Source organism: Dermochelys coriacea, chromosome 1, assembly GCF_009764565.3.
Source record: "Dermochelys coriacea isolate rDerCor1 chromosome 1, rDerCor1.pri.v4, whole genome shotgun sequence".
Lineage (NCBI taxonomy): Eukaryota > Metazoa > Chordata > Testudines > Dermochelyidae > Dermochelys > Dermochelys coriacea.
This window is the reverse complement of record NC_050068.2, coordinates 47,274,203-47,294,406: the sequence shown is the minus strand read 5'-3', so window position 1 is coordinate 47,294,406 and position 20,204 is coordinate 47,274,203. Positions and strand designations below refer to the sequence as shown.

Below are 20,204 nucleotides of genomic sequence, written 5' to 3'. Positions count from 1 at the left end.
AAATGCATAAACATACATAAAATTGTTTATTTTCTTAAACAGCCCCAGTTTTAACTGTTTGTTTGTATGAAAGCAGAACTCTAAATTTGTCATGGTATTATAGAATTGCCAACCTCAAGAGATAAAATCATGATACCGGCCCCCCAAAACATGAGATTTTAAAACCCATCAAATCATGGGTTTTAGTCTGTCTTATATTAATCACATAAGCAATAATGTTATAGTAAAATATGGAATTGATTTAGCCTTTTGCAAGAGGCAATACTTCCCTGACCCTCTCCCACTTCTCTACCTGAGACTGGGCAGCACTCACTAAGCCCCACCACACATGGTCTTCTTTGCCATCACTATAACTGACCTCCCTCCTCCACTCTCCTCTCCAACCCTCCCCTCCTGTCCCCCCTTTCTCCTGCACCCTCTCATTCCCACTATCTACCTTTCACCGTGTTTATGCTGCTCCTCACAGTCCATATGTCCAGACTAGCCTGCTGAACCATAGAGTGGCAGCCATCATGCCCGAGGATATGGCTTCAGTCTCACTGAAAACAATGGGAGATGGCAGCCACTTTTATTAAGGGCAGCCTCACTTCTACTTGCAGATTGTCACTTTCCTGCAGTCTACCATCTTGCAGTCTTCAGTTCCACTGACAATAATCAGACCTGGTGGCCATTTTGAATAAGGAAAATTTAATCAGTTGGCAGCCTTTCATCTCATTTTCAAGAGACAGGTAAAAAACCACCCCCAAAATTGATAAAAACAACAAGAGTTGGCAATACTGGTATTATTACATCAGGCCCTATGCAGTTCTATCTCTATGCCTGTAGCCACAGCAGTGTTGAACAGTTTCACAATGCTGTTGGTGCACCACAGGGAATGCATAATGTACAACCACCACCACCACCTAGATAGCACCTACAGGACTGCCCCTCTGTTGGAGGGTGTATGCATTCTAATTTTCATATCCTGCAAGACGACTAGCTTGGAGAAAATAAATATTCTTAACTTACTTTAGAAAAAGAAAAACATTCTTATATTACATTATCAAGACAACCTATCAGACTATGATGTCACTTTTAAGTCCTTCAGGATAAAGCTGCTAAGATAACCACGGCATTGCTACAACAAGAGAAAGGAGTGAAGATGGGAGACAATTCTTAAAGAAAGGCAGAGAAATGGAAGGAATGACAATGAAAGAAAGAAGTAATTTCAAGGAAAAGAAAAGAAACTATGTGGACAAAGAGCAGAGAAGAAAACAGCGTCAGAAAAGAAAACAGTATCAGAAAAACTTAACTAACGCAGTTTCAGCTCAAAATTTCTACCACTGTTATCCAAGGAGGAAATATCCAGAGTTTAAATATCTATTTATTAATCCCTCCTCCACACCAAAACACACTTGTTATTGTTAAAGTCCTAGGACTCAGAGAGAGTTGCGTCCTGGGGGGTAGCTGAGATTAACCTACCCCAAATTACAGGTTATATGACATGGAGACCTGTAACCCCTGCACTGGAACCAATTAAATGCCTGGTATACATGGGCAGCAGGTATCAAAGGCCAGGGGAGGCTGAGCATCTCAAAACAGCATTGTGTGGCCCTGCCAATGCTCCACCCCCGGCACCTTCTTGCTTCCCAGCGCTCTGCAGCGCTTCCCCCATGGCCTGGGCCCTTGGCTGGGGCTAATGGGGGCCGGCCTGCGGACAGGGACTACAGGCGGCTGGAGCCAGTGCATGCACTGCCCACCCACCTGGCGCTCGGGGGCAGGAGGCGCTGGGGACTGTGCCACCCGCCTGGCACTCTGGGGCTGGAGATAATGGGCTCTGGCAGGAGCAGAGGGGCGGGGCCTTGGGCACAAGGGGCGGGGTGGGGGTTAGCCTGCCTGAGCCCGCGGTTCACCTGCCGCCCATGCTGATATAGGAAAGTACGGGTGATAAGCAGGTAGCCACCCTCCCCTGTGTTAAAGTTTAAGAAAAGTTGTGGCCTGCCACTTAATTCCATATATGTGTCTGTCCCTCACTTTGCTGCTGTATCCACATCAATATTAGTTCTTTTCATACTTGCCTCCACCTATGACTCTGAGACAACCTCCGTCACTCATTAAATGTGCAGTCCTAACTCACTCCATGTCAGGCTTTTACAAGTTTGTGCTCATGGTATAGTGGAAGGCATAACTATGTTTGGGGCCAGAACAAGCTTTCAAGTTTCACAGAGCTCTTCCCGTCTGGGAAGCGTTTAAAGCTAAATACAAGTTGGGACAAATTGTTACTCATAAGGGGTTAGGCATACTTGTCTCTCGTATCCTGGGACCAACACAGCTACAACAACACCGCAAACAACTAATAACTATAGTTATCCCCTGATGTCCTCCATTTCTCCCTCACAGCCTTATTTTACCTCCAGGTCTACCGCGCGCGCACACACACAAAAAGATAGTGACTACTTGAAAAGAATCTGCAGTGAAAGCTTATGAATATAAATTGTTTGCTATCTAAAAGCATACATTTTCAGTGCACAGATTTACACAACTTCCATTGACATTAATGGGAGTCACAAGGCTAAATCTGTATGTATACCTCTGAAAATATATCCCTAGAGATAAATAATGAAAGTTAGATAGTTTTATAAAATTATTGATTTAATAGTACATTTATAGATATGGTAGTGTCTGAACTATAGACCGTTTCACTTATGGAATATTTATCAGCAAATAGAGATGTACTGGAGAAGAACACTCCCTAGGATGAATTCAATACCCACTTTGCTGTCTGTGCACTGGAGACTTCCCAGGAAGTATCCTTTACTAGAGTAAACAAATGCACAGAAGAACCCATTTAAAGGAATAAAGAAATACATTTGTTTAAAAAAAAATTCAATGCACATTTTTATATAAAAACATAAAACAAAACACTTCATGATTAATACTCAGCAGACCTATTAGTATTTTTAGAAGGCTCCCTTCTCCTCCTGACTTGATAAGAACTACAGTATTTTACTGCTTGAGAAATAATTGGTTTACTACCATGTCACCTTTCCTTCTCGTTCTTTTTATGTATCTTTTTTGTGATGAATGATAAAAACTATCATTCACCACCTTAAATTTACAGGAATTTAAACTGTTAGTAAGAAAATTATCTTCCCTGTAGCAACTTAATAAAATCATATTATGCAAGCCTTCCTACAAAAGCTGTTGTGGTCCAGTTTTGCTTGAGATGTAATTGCTCACGTCTGAACAATAACTATTTTACTGTGATTATTTGTATTGCCAATCAGGAATTGAGGCACCATTGTGTGAGCACTCTACACTCCTAACAAAAAAGCTATCCCTGTTCCAGAGAGTTTACATTCTAAGTAGGAGCTCATTACCGAAAAACTTTACTAGCACTGTCCTCGGAATTGTCAATACCTGTGCTTCAGAGGATGCTGCAAAGTCACTAAAATATTCTGTGCAATAATAAAATACAAGGGTAACGATTCTTCCTGACCCCTATTAGCATCAATATCTCAACGTCACAACAGATCTCATAACTAAGCAGGGTTGAGGTTTTGTAGATACTTGGAAGAGCCTTTAGTAAAGTGTGTTTTAGAAAGCCCAAATGTCGATTCAGTAAAGTGACACACTTCCTTTTGAATCAGTATTGAACAAGTGCTTAAACATGATGGTGGGGGGAATGATACCAAAAGAGGCATCTTTCAAATGAGAAAAAAAATAGATCCTTACTGCTTGTGGTAATTAAAAGTCCCACAGTAATTTTTACAACAGACAGGAATGCAAGTGTCCTCTAATCTAGGTAATTACATTACCTGCACTCTAAAACAGGGTTTATCAACATGTGGGTCAGGACCCAAAATTGGGTCACCGGAATGTTTCAAAGAGATGCGCAGCATTTCCTGTCCCACGGGGCTGGCTGGCTCGCCTCCCCACTCCAGGCACCTCAAACTCTGAGATGGCAGCACCACTCAGGTTTAGCCCAGCGGTCATGACGATGGGAGTCCGTGTTGGCCAAATTTGAGTGAGGGGCACTGCAATCTCATGAGTTGGTCACAACTCCATTTACACAAATTTGGTCCAATCAGGAGGACTGAATGGCACTGCAACTCCAGAGGTTGCAATGTCTGGAGCAGAGAGTCAAGCTCAGCCAGCCCCACAACATAGGAGCTTCAGGAGCCGCCATTGTGGGATGAGTCCTGGACAGGAGCCAAACCCCACCTCCCCTGGTGGGGGCAGGATCCAACTGAAACCACCCCAGGGCCTCCATCCTCAGACAATTTACTGGGTCACAACAGGCCATAAACATTTACAAATGGGTCCTGAGCCCAAAAAAGGTGGAGAACCACTGCTCTAAAACAAGACCAGAAGTTGGTTTTGAACAGTTGTCCATAGTGCTGTGTACTGTAAGCGCCCATAAGTCAAACAGGAAGCGAATCTACCTCAATAGCTGGAGAAGAGAATAATAAATTTGTAAATATGTTGGGTAAAGTGTATTGGGATCTTTGTGGATGAAAAGCGGTATATAAACGTATTATTCATCACTCCAGCTGGATATCAGCTCATACCCTGCAGTATGAAGATTAAGAGAGTTTGTATAACTGCATATGTTATTCTCATAAATATAAATGTCTACTTCTGTTCTATTTTTGTCTGCAGTGTAGTTGTAGCAATGCTGGTCCCAGGAATCAGAGACACAAGGTAAATGAGATAATATATTTTATTGGACCAACTTTCAATAAAAGATAGTACCTCACTCACCTTTTCTAATCTTGCGAAGCTATTTGCCTCAATACAGTAAAAGTTGTTTTATCCAGCATGTTGGGGGAAAGGGAGATGCCAGTAAGGGAAAAATGCCGGTTAACTAAGAGGGAGGGAGTTTGGGTGTGGGAGGGGGCTCGGGGCTGTGGGTTAGGGCATGGGAGGAGGTGCGGGGGTACCGGATCCGGGGGTCGCTCACCTTGGGCAGCTCCCCGCAAGCAGCGAACTGTCCTGAGGCTGCTCCTAGGCAGAGGCGCGGCAGGCGGCTCTGCGCACTAGCTCTGCAGCTCCCATTGACTGGGAACCGCAGCCAACGGGAGCTCCAGGGGCAGTGCTTGAGGGCGGAGGCAGTGCGCAGAGCCACCTGCTACGCCTCTGCTTAGGAGCGGCCGGGACAGGTTGTTGCTTGCGGGGAGCTGCCCGAGGTGAGTGCCCCTTGGATCCGGCACCTCACACCCACTGCCCCGAGCCTCCTCCCGCACCCAAACTCCCTGTCCGAGCCTGTGCTCCACGCCCCCTCCTATACCCCAACCCCCTGCCAGCCCCACACCAACCGGACTATAAACCAGAATTTCAATGAAGATCAGAAATGCCGGTTTCTAGAGTCTTCTGGGACAAACCCTGAAGTTTGAGGTTCAGAAGATATTCCAGGATCACCTGCAGCGAGGCCTATGAGGCCCAGATATCTCGTTCTGAAGCCCAGCATGCGAACCTTTTCCACTTGGCCAGGTATGTCGCTCTGGTGGAGGGTTTTCTGCTACCCAATGAGACCTATTGAACCCAGGCTGAGCATTCCCGCTCTTCCCCATTCAGCCATGCAGTAGCCATGCAAAGCACAAGTCTCCAGCTTCAGGTGTAGAAGACTGCCATGGTCCTGCGACAGCAGGTCCGGTCAGAGAGGTAACTGCAGCAGGGCAGCTACCAAAAGGTCCAGCAGCGTGCTGAACCAGTGTTGGCAAGGCCACTCAGGGGCTATCAGGATCACCTTTGCCCTGTCCTGTTTGATCTTCACGAGAACTCTGTGGATCAACAGCACTGGTGGGAAGGCGTATATCAGGCCCCCAAACATGGGAGCAGGAAAGCATCTCACAGGGAACCCCTGTCCATCCCCCCGAGTGAACAGAACATGTGGATTTCCTATTCTGATGGGACGCGAACAAGTCCACCTGGGGAGTTCCCTACTTTTGAAAGATTATACTGACCGCCTCCAGATGACGTGACCACTCGTGGTGAGATGAGAAGGTCCTGCTGAGGCAATTCTGGTCCCGGGCACGTGCACGGCTACCAGATGAATGGCATGCTACACAAAGAAGTCCCAAAGGCAGAGAGCTTCTTGGCAAAGGGACGACAACCTGGTCCTACCCTGCCTGTTGATGCAATAGATTGCGGCGGTACCGTCTGTGAGGACCTGTACCACCTTGCCCTTCAGGTGGGGCAAGAAAGCCTGGCAGGCCAGGCAAACTGCTTTTAGCTCCCTGACATTAATATGAAGGTCCAGATTGTCCAGCAGCCAGCAGCTCTGAGTGCTGAGCTCGCCCAGGTGGGCTCCCCAACTCAGGTCCAAAGCATCTAAGACCAGGGTGAGCAACAGAGATGGGGCCGCGAAGGGAACTCCCTCCAACACAGACCCAAGGTTCAACCACCACTCCAGGGACGACAGGATGTGATCCGGCACCCTACCAGTCTAGGTCGTGTCTGTTGGGGATGTAAACCAATGGCAGCCATGCTTGCAGAGGCCAGAGAAGGAGCTGAGCATAACTGACCACGTATGTACAGGCGGCCGTGTGGCCCAACAACCACAGGCAGGTGAGCCATAGTGAGCAGGTGGTTCTTCACAGGGGGGTTCAGGTCCAATGGGGCCTGAAAACGAGCCTCTGGAAGGAAGGTTCTGGCTCGTGTGGAGTTGAAAACTGCCCCGATTAACTCTATTCATTGGACTGGCCTGAAGGTGGATTTTTGTTCGTTTTATCAACAGCCCCAGGTCGTGGCAGGTGGAACGCACCAGATCGAGGGTCCTCTAAACTTATTCCTAAGACCTGCCCTTGATGAGCCAGTCGTCAAGATACGGGAAGATATGGACCCCTCAATGTCTCAGGTCAGTGGCCACTGGCGCCATACATTTTGTGAAGACCCCTGGGGCCGAGGACAGGCCAAAGGGCAGTACCATGAACTGAAAATAGCATCCGCCCACTATGAAATGGAAGGAATGTCTGTAACCTTGAAATATGGAAATAATCATCCTTCAAGTCAAGGGCGGGTACCAGTCTCCTGGATCCAGGGAGGAGATGATGCAAAACTTCAACTTCCTGAGAGACTTGTTGAGGCATCACAGGTCCAGAGTGGGTCTTAGCCCCTTTTGCTTTTTGGATTAGGAAATAACTGAAGTAGAATCCCTTTCCAGTCATGTCCCGAGGGACCCCCTCCATCGCCCCATGTGCAGGAAGTTCTCAACCTCTTGAACGAGGACTTGCTTGTGAGAAGGGTCCATGAAGAGAGATGGGGAAGGGGGGGGGTGTGGGAAGGAGAGGCGGACAAAAACTGCAGGGTGTAGCCTTGAGATACTGTCTCCAGCACCCAGCAGTCCAAGGTGACCTGTGACCAGGCCGAATGGTAGGGATGAAGACAGCTGAGGAAAGAATGGGGTGGATCCTGGGAGGTGACTGGGGAGTTGCTCTCAACTGCACCCTCAAAACAAGCACTTCTGGTCCCCAGGGTGCTTTGCTGGGCCAGGCTATGCAGGTGCACGGGTGGAGGAAGGGAGGAGCAACGGCGGTGACCATTGAAACGAACGTCCCTGTCTCTTCTCCTTTCAGGCCAAGGCCTTGGCGGTGGGGGCAGCCAGAACTGCTTTCTTGCAGACTGCGGCATATGCATATCCAATGACCGAAGGGTGGCCCGAATGTCTTTTAACCCATGAAGCCTCACACTCATCTCTTTTGAAAAAAGACTGATCTGATCGAATGGGAGGTCCTCGATCAACGTCTGCATCTCTTGGGAGAGAATGGTGATCTGAAGCCAGGAGCTGCACCTCATAACTACCGCCAACACGATCACCCTAGCTGCCGAGTCAGCCACATCCCATGCCATTTGGAGGGAGCACCAAGCCGCTGTCGGCCCTCCAGACGTTTTAATCCAGACCTCAAGCTTCTGCTGGGGAGCAGGGTCCGGGACTTGCCCCGCTCCACACAGCTCCTAGGAGCAGCAGCATGTCCCCACTCCGGCTCCTACACATAGGGGCAACCAGGGGGCTCCATACGCTGCCTCCCCACCCCAAGTGCTGCCCCTGCAGCTCCCATTGGCTAGGAACTGAGGCCAATGGGAGCTGCAGGGGTGGCGCCTATGGACAGGGCAACATGCAGAGCTGCCTGGCTGCGCCTCCACGTAGGAGCTGGAGGGGGGACATGCCGCTGCTTCTGGGAGCTGCTTGAGGTAAGCACCGCCTAGAGCCTGCATCCCAACCCTCTCCCTCGCCCCAACCCCCTTCCCCAGCCCTGATCCCCCTCCCACCCTGCGAACACCTCCATCCGAGCCCAGAACAACCTCCTGTACCCCCAACACCTCATCCCCAGCCCCACCACAGATCCCGCATCCAGAGCCCTCACCTCTTCCCCCCCCCCGCACACCAACCCCCTGCCGAGAGCCCCCTCCTGCACCCTGAACTCCTCATTTCTGGCCCCACCCCAGAGCCCACACCCCCAGCCAGCGCCCTCACCCCCTCTTACATCCCAACCCCCAATTTCGTGAGCATTCATGGCCCGCCATACGATTTCCATATCCAGATGTGGCCCTCAGGCCAAAAAGTTTGCCCACCCCGGTATAGGCTAAGCTTCTATTAAGGGAATGGTGGAAGTTAAAACTGATTAATGGAACAGGATACTAAATAACCACGGACCTTTTACAAAAACAACTAGTGTCACCAGAAGAGTACAGAGCATTAGCTATGAGAGCACTGCACCATGACTTCCAACATTTGGTACTTGAGAAAACCTTGGACAAATTAGATTTTATTGGCCCTGAATGGTGGATAACCTTCATAGGAAATGGGATCACGTGCCCAATGTAAACAGAGGAAAACTTTAGCCACCACAGCGGCATACTTGGAAAATAGCACTAGCAGCAACCCACTGGAGCTATCATGCATTGATTTTCTGTCTCTGGAAAGGGGCCAAAAGAATATTGCCAACCATTTTATATAGTATGCACAAGCCTGTCCAACTAGGGATCAGAAGACTACTACAGTGGCCATAGTGTTATGGAAAAAATATTTTTCAGTTTATGGCTCCCCAGCTCAGATACTCTCTGACTAAGGACAGGATTTTGCAAGTCATCTTTTAAAGGTGGTGCTCAGTATGGCTGGGATTAAAGGTGCAAGGACCATTCCTTTTACACACACGGGACTCCAAGGGACTCTCAGCCTGAATGTTTGACAGGAACAAACAGATATGAAAGTAGCATGTGCTCTCAAGAGCTTCAGCCAGGTGATAAGTGTTCTGTTGTGCAACTTTGGTGCTATGAGAAACTGTAAAATAGCCAACCAGTGGGAGGCACTCCCTCACTGGGTGGTGAAAAAATCAGGGAATCTGCCTGTCTACAAGATCAGACTTGAGAGCAGCCCTGGTCAAAGACACTGCATAGGAATTATTTCTTACCTGTGGAGGACCTAGTAGGCACCCACTGTGAGGCAAGGTGATTCCAAGACTGAGCAAAGGAAAAGTGTCAAAAGAGGTTCACACTCAAGTTTATGGCAGACTGCATGGACATAAAGTACCTCACGTAGCTCAGAGTGATTCAGAAGGAGAGGAGACTGCTCTAGAGCAGTGGTTCTCAACCTTTCCAGACTACTGTACTCCTGAAGCCCAAGCCCCGCCACCCAGAATTGAAACCTAAGCCCCGCCACCCAGTGCTGAAGCATGTAACTTAGTTTTGTGGGGCCACCTGTGACATGGGGCCCTGGTCAACTGCTCCGCCAGCCACCCCATAATGCCAGCCCTGCACTTGCAACCTAAACCTGCCCCATGACAGCCAGGTTGAATAACACTGATCTAGAGGAGTTACAGACCCCCTGGAAGACCTCTTTGTACCCCTGGTTGAGAACCACTGCTCTAGAGTACTCGGATGTGGGGTCAGGGATGCGACCCCCATCCTTGATAAGTGATCCTGGCTCAACTCTGGGTCTTCAAAGTGCTTTGCTCAGTTATATAAAAGGCAATGAGCATAAGCAGTCTAAGGGGCTTAACCCTGATGCAAAGATATTTGTGCCAGCATCTGTTTCATCTGAGCCCTCAGTTGAGCAGACCATGAATGTGGGACCTGATCACTTGGAGGAAGACATGGTTACACGCCCTGTGCAGTAACTGGTTGTTCAAGATGTGTATCCCTATGGATGCAGGTTTTTTGTGCCCCCTGTACCTTTGATCAGAGATTTTTCATGAACACCCGAGGTGTTCATATCAGCAAGCTGGTAGTTGGGACCATCTCTCAAAAGTGATGCCAACCTCCTCAGAGACTTCCAGAAAAGAGCCTTTATAGGAATGGAGAGTAAAGCCTTGCACAGATGTTTGGGAGACCGAGGAAAGATCTTCATCAGAATCCTCCTCTTCCAAATCACTCTAGCGATGGAACACCAGAAGAAACATGACGTGAAACAGTCGGTACCAGGCAAATGTCCAAAGATTGGAAATCCTTGGTACCACGAGTACATTGGAGCCAAGCAAAGATGGGTCGGGTGTCTCAGATACAGCAAGGTCTGGGAGAAAGTGAAACTTGTGCAGTAACAAGTGTGTTGTCGGTACCGCGTCCATGGCCTACACCAAAGAGATAGTGGCTGAGGGAGTTGACGGTACCATGGACCTCGACTATTCCAAGGGGAATCCAGTCAGAGCCTGAACAGGCTTCTTCAGTACCAAGTGAGAAGAGATAAAGCTTTTCTTGCTGCCTCACTTCACTGATGGTACCAATGACTTCTCAGAGCCCTAGACTTTACAGGCTTTGGGCTTGACAGTGCCCTCAGTACCTGAGGAACCAGCAATCTTGTGGGTACTGGGTCAGAGAGCAATGGGTGCAGAAGTGGCTAGAGTCATCAGAGACCACAACTTCTTTGGAGTAGATTCCCTACCTGGAGCACTCAAGGGATGGTCTTTGGGGTCTTATTGGAGGAAGATTGGGTCTTCCTCTTAAGATGCCCCCGAAGAGTGCAGTTCGTAGACAGTGGACTTATTCAGAGACTGGAGTAGAGGGCCAGCGTCAGAGGTTGCGCGCAGCAAACTCCCCATCATGAGGAGTCAAAGTTTGATCTCCCTGTTTTTTCTGGCTCTAAATTTTAATGCCAGACAGAAGTTTCACTGTTGGGAAATATGAGATTCCCCAAGACAACAGATGCACTGGGAGTGTCTGTCATTCACCAGGATTGCCTCCTGGTACAACAGGCAACATTCAAAACTAGGCAAACCAGGCAGTGGTTCTCTCCCCTCTTGGGAATTGTGTCTAAAAGGTACTAAGAAAAAAGTTATAGAATTTTTTTTTCAAATTAAATTGTTGGGTTTTTTCAAATCTACTACAGCTAAAGCTGCTATTAAGTGCTAAGTACTAACTACTACTAAAAACAACTATAACCACTAAAAGAGCTAAGGGGACAGAGTTAATATAACACTCAATACAGACAACTGCTAAAGCTCCATCTCAGGCCAAGGTGGTTGAGAGGGAACTAAGGCCAGTTCACCCATGCAGTGCTATATAACAACAGCACAAAGCATGAGACTGAGTAACATGCATGCACAGGCCGAACGGATGCTGCTATGAGAAATCTCCAATGAAAGGAGCAGGGGGTGCAAGCACACCTAGAGTGGAGCACACACGGAAACACTACTTGAAGAAGGAGCGAAGGATCCCAATAACTGTTAGATGATACATATAGTGATATGGAGGGTGTTCTAAATACTTTGATACCTTCAGTATCAGAACACTAGGACAAGGGTATTCCTGTCTGAAATAAGCTCCGGGAAGCCTTCTCCCACAATAGCCTAGGATAGTAGTTATCAACCTATTTACCACTGTGGGCCGGATATGCAGCTCTGAGTGTGTTGTGTAGGCCCCATCCACACAATATATATACTACCTGTATGGCCCTGAGGATGTCCCATGGGCCACAGCTGTGTGCTGACTGGGCTGCAAGCGGCCCGTGGGTTGAGAACCACTGGCCTAGGGAGTGGCTGAGACTGTACCAGTAGTGCTTAGTAGTGCCTGGTAAATAGAAGTGAGCAGGTTATTTGGCCATTAAAGCATCTAACCTATATTGCTCCAGGAGTTATGGTGAAGAACCCATTCATATAGCCCACAGATTTGTGGTAGCATTGTAGAGCATGTTCCTACCTGGTGAAAGGGTGATGGGAAAGATTAAATGTGTACAATCATATTATGAAATGTGTGTAATTACATGTTGTACTCCTGGTGGAATTCTGCACCAAAAAAATAAAAATTCTGCAACAAAAAATTCTGCACTTATTTTAAAATTCTGCATATTTTATTTGTCAAAATAACACAATATAACCACACCAGTTTCAATTATTTTGGTCATTTATTTCAAAATACCCATCAGCAAGTATGTCTGTAACAATACAGGCCCTCCGAACCTCTTTAGCCCTTGCTAAAGAAAACCTACAGGATACTCAAAAAGAGCAAAAAGTCTGGTATGATAAACATGCCTGAGAGCGTTCCTTCAAAGTAGGGGACCAGGTCATGGTCTTAAAGGCGCTCCAGGCCCATAAAATGGAAGCGTAGTGGGAAAGGTCATTCACGGTCCAGGAGCACCTGGGAGCTGTTAATGATCTCATCAGCATTCCCCACCTCCAACTGAAAGCCTAAGGTGTACCATATTAATTCTCTAAAGACCTTTTATTCCAGAGAATTAAAGGTTTGTCAGTTTATAGCACAGGGAGGAAATGACGCTGAGTGGCCTGAAGGCAAGTGGCCTTCCTACTATGAAGGGAAACGTGCTGGTGGCATGGAAGAGGTGAACCTCTCCCTGACCCTTGGGTGTATGCAGCGACAGCAGATCAAGGAGCTGTGCACTAGCTACGCGCCAATGTTCTCAGCCACCCCAGGACTGACTGAACGGGCATACCACTCCATTGACACAGGTAATGCTCACCCAATTGAAGTCCAACCTTACCGGGTGTCTCCTCAAGCTAAAACTGCAATAGAATGGGAGATCCAGGATATGCTACAGATGGGTGTAATCCACCCCCCCCGCCCCCCCGCAGTGCATGGGCATCTCCAGTGGTTCTAATTCCCAAACCAGATGAGGAGATACGTTTTTGCGTTGACTACCGTAATCTAAATGCTGTACCTTGCCCAGACAGCTATCCAATGCCACACACAGATGAACTATTGGAGAAACTGGGATGGGCCCAGTTCATCTCTACCTTGGACTTAACCAAGGGGTACTGGCAGGTACCGCTAGATGAATCTGTCAAGGAAAGGTCAGCCTTCATCACACATGTCAGGCTGTATGAATTTAATGTGCTCCCTTTCGGGCTGTGGAATGCACCCGCCACCTTCCAAAAAACTTGTAGATGGTCTCCCAGCAGGATTAGGAGAATATGCAGTCGCCTACCTTGACAATGTGGCCATATTTTCGGATTCCTGGGTAGAACACCTGGAACATCTACAAAAAGTCTTCAAGTGCATAAGGGATGCAGGACTAACTGTTAAGGCTAAGAAGTGTCAAATAGGCCTAAACAGAGCGACTTACCTTGGACACCAGGTGGGTCAAGGAACTATCAACCCCCTATAGGCCAAAGTGGATGCTATCCAAAAGTGGCCTGTTCCCAAGTCAAAGAAACAGGTCCAATCCTTCTTAGGCTTGGCTGGATATTACAGGCGATTTGTACCGCAATACAGCCAAATCGCTGCCCCACTGACAGACCTAACCAAAAAGAAACAGCCAAATGCAGTTCTGTGGACTGAAGAGTGTCAAAGGCCTTTAACCAGCTTAAAGCGACACTCATATCTGACCCTGTACTAAGGGCCCCAGACTTTGACAAACCATTCCTAGTAACCACAGATGCGTCCGAGCGTGGTGTGGGAGCAGTCTTAATGCAGGAAGGACCGAATCAAGAGTTCCATCCTGTTGTGTTTCTCAGCAAGGAGCAGTCTGAGAGGGAAAGCCACTGGTCAATCAGTGAAAAGGAACGTTACGCCACTGTCTACGCTCTGGAAAAACTACGCCCATACTTTTGGGGACAGCGTTTCCACCTGCAAACCGACTATGCTGAGCTACAGTGGCTTCATACCACCAAGGGAAAAAACAAAACACTTATTCGGTGGAGTTTAGCTCTCCAAGATTTTGATTTCGACATACAACACATTTCAGGAGCTTCTAACAAAGTGGCTGATACACTCTCCCGTGAAAATTTCCCAGAATCAACTGGTCCAAATCTCCTTAAGATGTGGGAAATATTCTTAGTCTTTATACAGTTAGTAGTTTATTTAGAGATGCACGTGTCTTATTAACTCTGTTTTCTCCTAGAGCTCCAGGCAGAAATCACAGCAAGTGTTTCACCCTATCTGTGATTTGGGGGGGCGTGTCAAATATAAAGGGAAGGGTAACCACCTTTCTGTATACAGTGCTATAAAATCCCTCCTGGCCAGAGGCAACATCCTCTTACCTGTAAAGGGTTAAGAAGCTCAGCTAACCTGGCTGGCACCTGACCCAAAGGACCAATAAGGGGACAAAATAGTTTCACATCTTGGGGGGGGCAAGAGGGGGAGGAGGAGGAAAGGCTTTTGTTTGTGCTCTTTGTTTACGTGGTTGTTCTCTCTTGGGACTGAGAGAGGCCAGACAGAAATCCATCTTCTCCAACCCATCCTAATCCAAGTCTCCAATATTGCAACCAGTATAGGTAAGCCAGGCAAGGTGGATTAGTTTATCTTTTGTTTTATGAATTTTCCCTGTGTTAAGAGGGAGGTTTATTCCTGTTTTCTGTAACTAAGGTTTTGCCCAGAGGAGGATCCTCTGTGTTTTGAATCTGAATACCCTGTAAAGTATTTTCCATCCTGATTTTACAGAGATGTTTTTTACCTTTCTTTCTTTTTTTAATAAAATCCTTCTTTTAAGAACCGACTGACTTTTCCATTGTTCCAAGATCCAGGGGTTTGGGTCTTTGATGTTTTGTAACAAATTGGTTAGGATATTATTCTCAAGCCTCCCCAGGAAAGGGTGTGTAGGGCTTGAGGGGATATTTTGGGGGAAGACGTCTCCAAGTGGTCTCTTTCCCTGTTCTTTGTTTAAAACGCTTGGTGGTAGCAGCACACTGTTCAAGGACAAGGCAAAGTTTGTACCTTGGGGAAGTTTTTAACCTAAGCTGGTAAGAATAAGCTTAGGGGGTCTTTCATGCGGGTCCCCACATCTGTACCCTAGAGTTCAGAGTGGGGAAGGAACCCTGACACAGCCAAAGAGAGGGGTCACAGGGACCAGCCAGTCAGGGCCCAGAAGGCTCATATAAAAGGAGCTGAAAGGGCTGGATAGATCAGTCTGCTTGCTGGGACTGGGGGAGCTAGAGGTACTCCTGGCTGACTGCAGGGGCTAAGGCAAGTAGTTGCTGGCAGGGAGCAGGAAAGTGAGGGAATAGTTTCTGGCTGGCTACCAAGACTCAATTAAGATGGGCTACGGGGAAGTGGCCCAGGGAAATGTAATTAAAGGGACATGGTATGTGGCTGCTACTTAGAGGGTCCCTGGGCTGGGACCTGGAGTAGTGGGTGGGCCTGGGTCCCTCCCCGCACCCGCAAAGCAATTGGGAAAATGGCTTTTCTCTGAGAGAAGGGAGTTTAGACAGGCCCAGGGAAGGGACTGTACGTGGACCTATTACGGCCCCCCTGGAAGGGGGCTGAACTGAGACTGACGCAGCTGGATACCTGGGGGTCACAGAACTAAAGGGCAGGTGAAGAACCTCCAGGGATGAAGCCCTGGGGGGTGCTGCTCCATCCCAGAGCAGGAACCTGCACACATAAGCTGACCACCTAGGGTACTGAAATAGGACCTGTTGGTCAGACTGAGGACCAGAGCCCAGGGCAAGCTAAAGAGACATTGCCAACAGAGGGGTACCATGATGGACCCAGTTGGATTGTTGAAGGACTGTGCCCAGGGAGGGCTGTAAGACATTTTGGACTTATACTCCAGAAGGAGTTTGTTTGTTTGTTTGCAAACGGACTGTGTGAGAGACTTGGTGGGAGGGCTGAGTCACAAAAGACTCGCCTGACAGGCACCCCAGCTGACGGGTCACCGTGAGCCTAGAAATTGAGAAACTGCAGGCACGCGCACACACTCAACTGGGGGTGCTCATAAGAGGGGGGTGCCACCCCATTACATATTCACTATCATGGTTAAGCCTTTCTTTGCTCCTTCTACAATAGTCTGCAGGCCAGTGTGGCAGTCTGTATGAGAATACCCTGGCTCACAATCAAAAATGTAAATAATGAATCTTTGTTTACTATTTTCATTATGAAAAGTTTTTCCGTTACAGAAGGATGTTTATTTTTATTACGTTTTATGCACTTTTCAGGTAGAGAGTTTCTCCATATTGAAAGATGGCCTGGACATTTTCAATATTCTTTTGAACGGGTATATGAAAAGTTCACTCCATAGTCTGCCTCATATGGCATGTCCAGTAAAGATATTTGTTCTGCTACTTAGAATTATACTAGTGCTTCCACCTGTGCTTAACATATATTTATCTAAGTTTTTACAAATCTACTATACTATTAGACCTTTAGAGTTGTAATCTCACAATTAAGTCCTTATAATTCAGTTACATTCTAAGAAGCAACTTGATAAAAAAATACCACTGTGAGGTACTAAGCTTTTTGTCTCAATTACTTTCACATCACAGATACTCAGTTTATAAATAAGCTGGATTTTTCTAACTATCAGCTCTGCAAATGGCTAGCTGGTCTATTGCTAGCTCATGTATCATCACCAAAAGATTCTGGAATCAGCAGTTAACAATACTGCTGAGTAATAAGGTGCCATTTTACATAGTGACTAATGTAAGCATAACTGTACTTTAACACTACTAGTAAAGCAGCTATAAGTAAAGAGAAAATAAGCATTACACAAGACCATAGACAGAACATGAGGATATATATACACATTTCAATATGGGACTACTATAGCTTTGACTAAGAAGAATGTTTACTTACCTATGTTTATTTTATTTGATTTTCCACTTTTTTCAGACTCCTGTTTTAAGAAAAGAAAAAACCATGAGGATGCAGACAAAAATCCTAATGTTTGCTTCCAGAGATCTAAATAATGAAGCGTTCATCAGGTTTTTTCCGAATTCTTAGGATGTTTTAACAGACTAGGATTAAAAAAAACCTAGAGTAAAGCCTTTCAACCCACAGGGACAGCTATTTAATATAATAAGGACATTTTCTACATGGTCATACAATGACTGAAGCAAGGTATTTGCATATTTAAAGAATTACTGAAAAACATTTTATAATGCTTATTTCTTACAAATCTAATTATGGAGGAATTTGTTATTACTGTGAGCATTTTACTTTTTTTTAAAAAATGTCTTTGTGGATACCAGTTGTGACTAAACATATAAAAAGGTACAAAATACAGAAAAAAATCATAGCAAATTCAGGAACACCTCATTCATACATGATCCGCAACCACATGTCTATTGAGATAAACAAGATGGATGAGGCAATACCTTTTATTGGACCAATTTCTGTTGGTGAGAGACATAAGCTTTCAAGCCATAGTGCCCTTTTTCAGGTCTGGAAGGTACTTCCAGCATCACAGCACGAGGCAAGGTGGAACAGAGGGTTTAGCTTAAATAGTTAGCACATACACCTCTACCGCGATATAACGCGGTCCTCAGGAGACAAAAAAAATCTCACCGCATTATAGGTGAGACCACATTATATCGAACTTGCTTTGGCCCCCCGTTCCTTGTTCCCTGACCGCCCTCTCCGGAGACCCTCCGTCCCTAATCACCCCCAGGACTCCAACCCTTACCCAATCCCTCTTCTCCCTGTCCCCCGACTGCTCCGACCCTTATCCACACACCCCACCCCCTGAAAAGCACTCATGGGCAGCCGCAGGAAGCGGAACTACATGGCCCCAGCCCGCTCCACTCCGCCACCTCCCAGCTGCGGTGCTCCGCTTCCACCGCTGGTGAGCGTGGGGAGGTTGGGGAAAGGACTCCCCACTGTACTCACCTGAGGCGGGAAGCAGAGCGCAGCAGCTGGGAGCTTGGCAGAGGGGAGCAGGCTGGGGCCGGGCTGCTCCGCTTCTGCAGCTGCTGGTGAGTGCGGGGTGGGGGGGCTGAGGCCGGGATGAGGGAAGTGGAGCAGGCTGCTCCCGGCCCCCCGCTAATCCCCCGGGCCACTCTGGGACGGCGGGGCCCCCAAAAGTGCCCCCCCACAGCTCCTGCCTCCCAGACCCTGGGGAGCGGGAGGAGGGGGGGAGACCCTGACCACCCCCAAGACCCTCTGCCCCTTATCCAACCCCTCGGTCCTGGTCCGGCACTCTTAACACGCTGCTCAGAGCAGCATATTGGAGCTTTACCGCATTGTATGGAAACCTGTGTTATATCAGGTCACATTATTTCGGGGTAGAGGTGTTTTGTAAGGGAACATTCAAGGTAAAAAAGAAAAAAGGAGTACTTGTGGCACCTTAGAGACTAACACATTTATTTGAGCAAAAGCTTTCGTGTGAAGTGAGCTGTAGCTCACGAAAGCTTATGCTCAAATAAATGTGTTAGTCTCTAAGGTGCCCCAAGTACTCCTTTTCTTTTTGCAAATACAGACTAACACAGCTGCTACTCATTCAAGGTAAAGTGGTCCATTAACACCTCTGCAGTCATAGGACAAATAGAGGGGTTTAGTGGATTACAAATTGTTATAATAACCCATAAATTCAGTGTCTCTGTTCAGTCCATGATTTTTAGTATCCATCAGAGTAATAAATTTAAGCTCCCAGGCTCGTCTTTTGAAAGTGTTGTGTAAATTTCCTTTGAGGATGAGGACTGATCGGTCATAGTGATCGCTCTGTGAAAAAACAACAAGGAGTCCTTGTGGCACCTTAGAGACTAACAGAAGTATTTGGGCATAAGCTTTTGTGGGATATAACCCACTTTCTCAGATGCATGGAGTGGAAAATAGAATAAGCAGGTATAAATATAAAGCACATGAAAAGATAGGAGTTGCTTTACCAAGTGGGGAGTCAGTGCTAACAAGGCCAATTCAATCAGAGTGGAAGTGGCCCATTCCCAACACTTGACAAGAAGGTGTGAGTATCAACAGAGGGAGGTAGTGACCCAGCCATTCCCAGTCTTTATTCAGGCCTAATTTGATGGTGTCCAGTTTGCAAATTAATTCCAGTCTGCAGTTTCTTGTTGAAGTCTGGTTTTGAAGTGTTTTTGTTGAAGAATGGACCCTTAAATCTGTTATTGAGTATCCAGGGAGACTGAAGTGCTTTCCTACTGGTTTCTGAATGTTACAATTCTTGATGTCTGATTTGTGTCCATTTATTCTTTTGCATAGAGACGGTCCGGTCTGGCCAATGTACATGGCAGAGGGGCATTGTTGGCACATGAAACGTGTCCACTCACAAGTGACGTGGTGTTTTTGTCTTATTTTCCTGTGTAATTTGAGGGTATAGTGATTATCTGATTTCACCCACACAGTTGCTATTGGGGCATTTAGTGCATTGGATGTGGAACGCCACATGTTGTGATAGGCATGTGTGGAATCCATGGATCTTGAAAGGCATGTTGAACATTGTAGCAGAGGAGATAGGAGTGCAGGTTTTGAATCTGTTGCTCTGGTAGGGTCTATTGCCACTTTGAGTTAGAATCATAGAACCTCAGGGATGGAAGAGACCACAGGAGGTCATCTAGTCCAACCCCCTGCTCAAAGCAGGAGCAACACCAACTAAATCATCCCAGCCAGGGCTTTGTCAAGTCGGACCTTAAAAACCTCTAAGGATGGAGATTCCACTACCTCCCTAGGTAACCCATTCCAGTGCTTCACCATCCTCCTAGTGAAATAGTGTTTCCTAATATCCAACCTAGACCTCCCCCACTGCAACTTGAGACCATTGCTCCTTGTTCTGTCATCTGCCACCACTGAGAACAAACTGAGCTCCATCCTCTTTGGAACCCCCCCTTCAGGTAGTTGAAGGGTGCTATCAAATCCCGCCACCCAAATCTTCTCTTCTGCAGACTCAATAACCCCAGTTCCCTCAGCCTCTCCTCGTAAGTCATGTGTCCCAGCCCCCTAATCATTTTTATTGCCCTCTGCTGGACTCTCTCCAATTTGTCCACATCCTTTCTCTAGCGGGGGGCCTAAAACTGGATGCAATGCTCCAGATGTGGCCTCACCAGTGCCAAATAGAGAGGAAGAATCACTTCCCTCGATCTGCGGGCAATGCTCCTACTAATGCAGCCCAA

The 20,204-nt window shown here is 47.1% G+C and overlaps 1 protein-coding gene across 9 annotated transcripts in view; it reads right to left on the bottom strand.

Moving 5' to 3' along the window:
* B3GLCT (beta 3-glucosyltransferase) overlaps window positions 1-20,204 on the bottom strand; it is a 146,358-nt gene that overhangs the window by 114,235 nt on the left and 11,919 nt on the right. For 8 of the 9 annotated variants that reach the window (XM_038389653.2, XM_038389683.2, XM_038389673.2 and 5 more), the window contains exon 3: window positions 16,939-16,978. In XM_038389653.2, the coding sequence (XP_038245581.1) occupies window positions 16,939-16,978 (40 nt within the window). Of the gene's footprint in view, window positions 1-436; window positions 567-16,938; window positions 16,979-20,204 lie in introns of those variants that run through there. The other variant, XM_043504378.1, reaches the window with a different exon arrangement.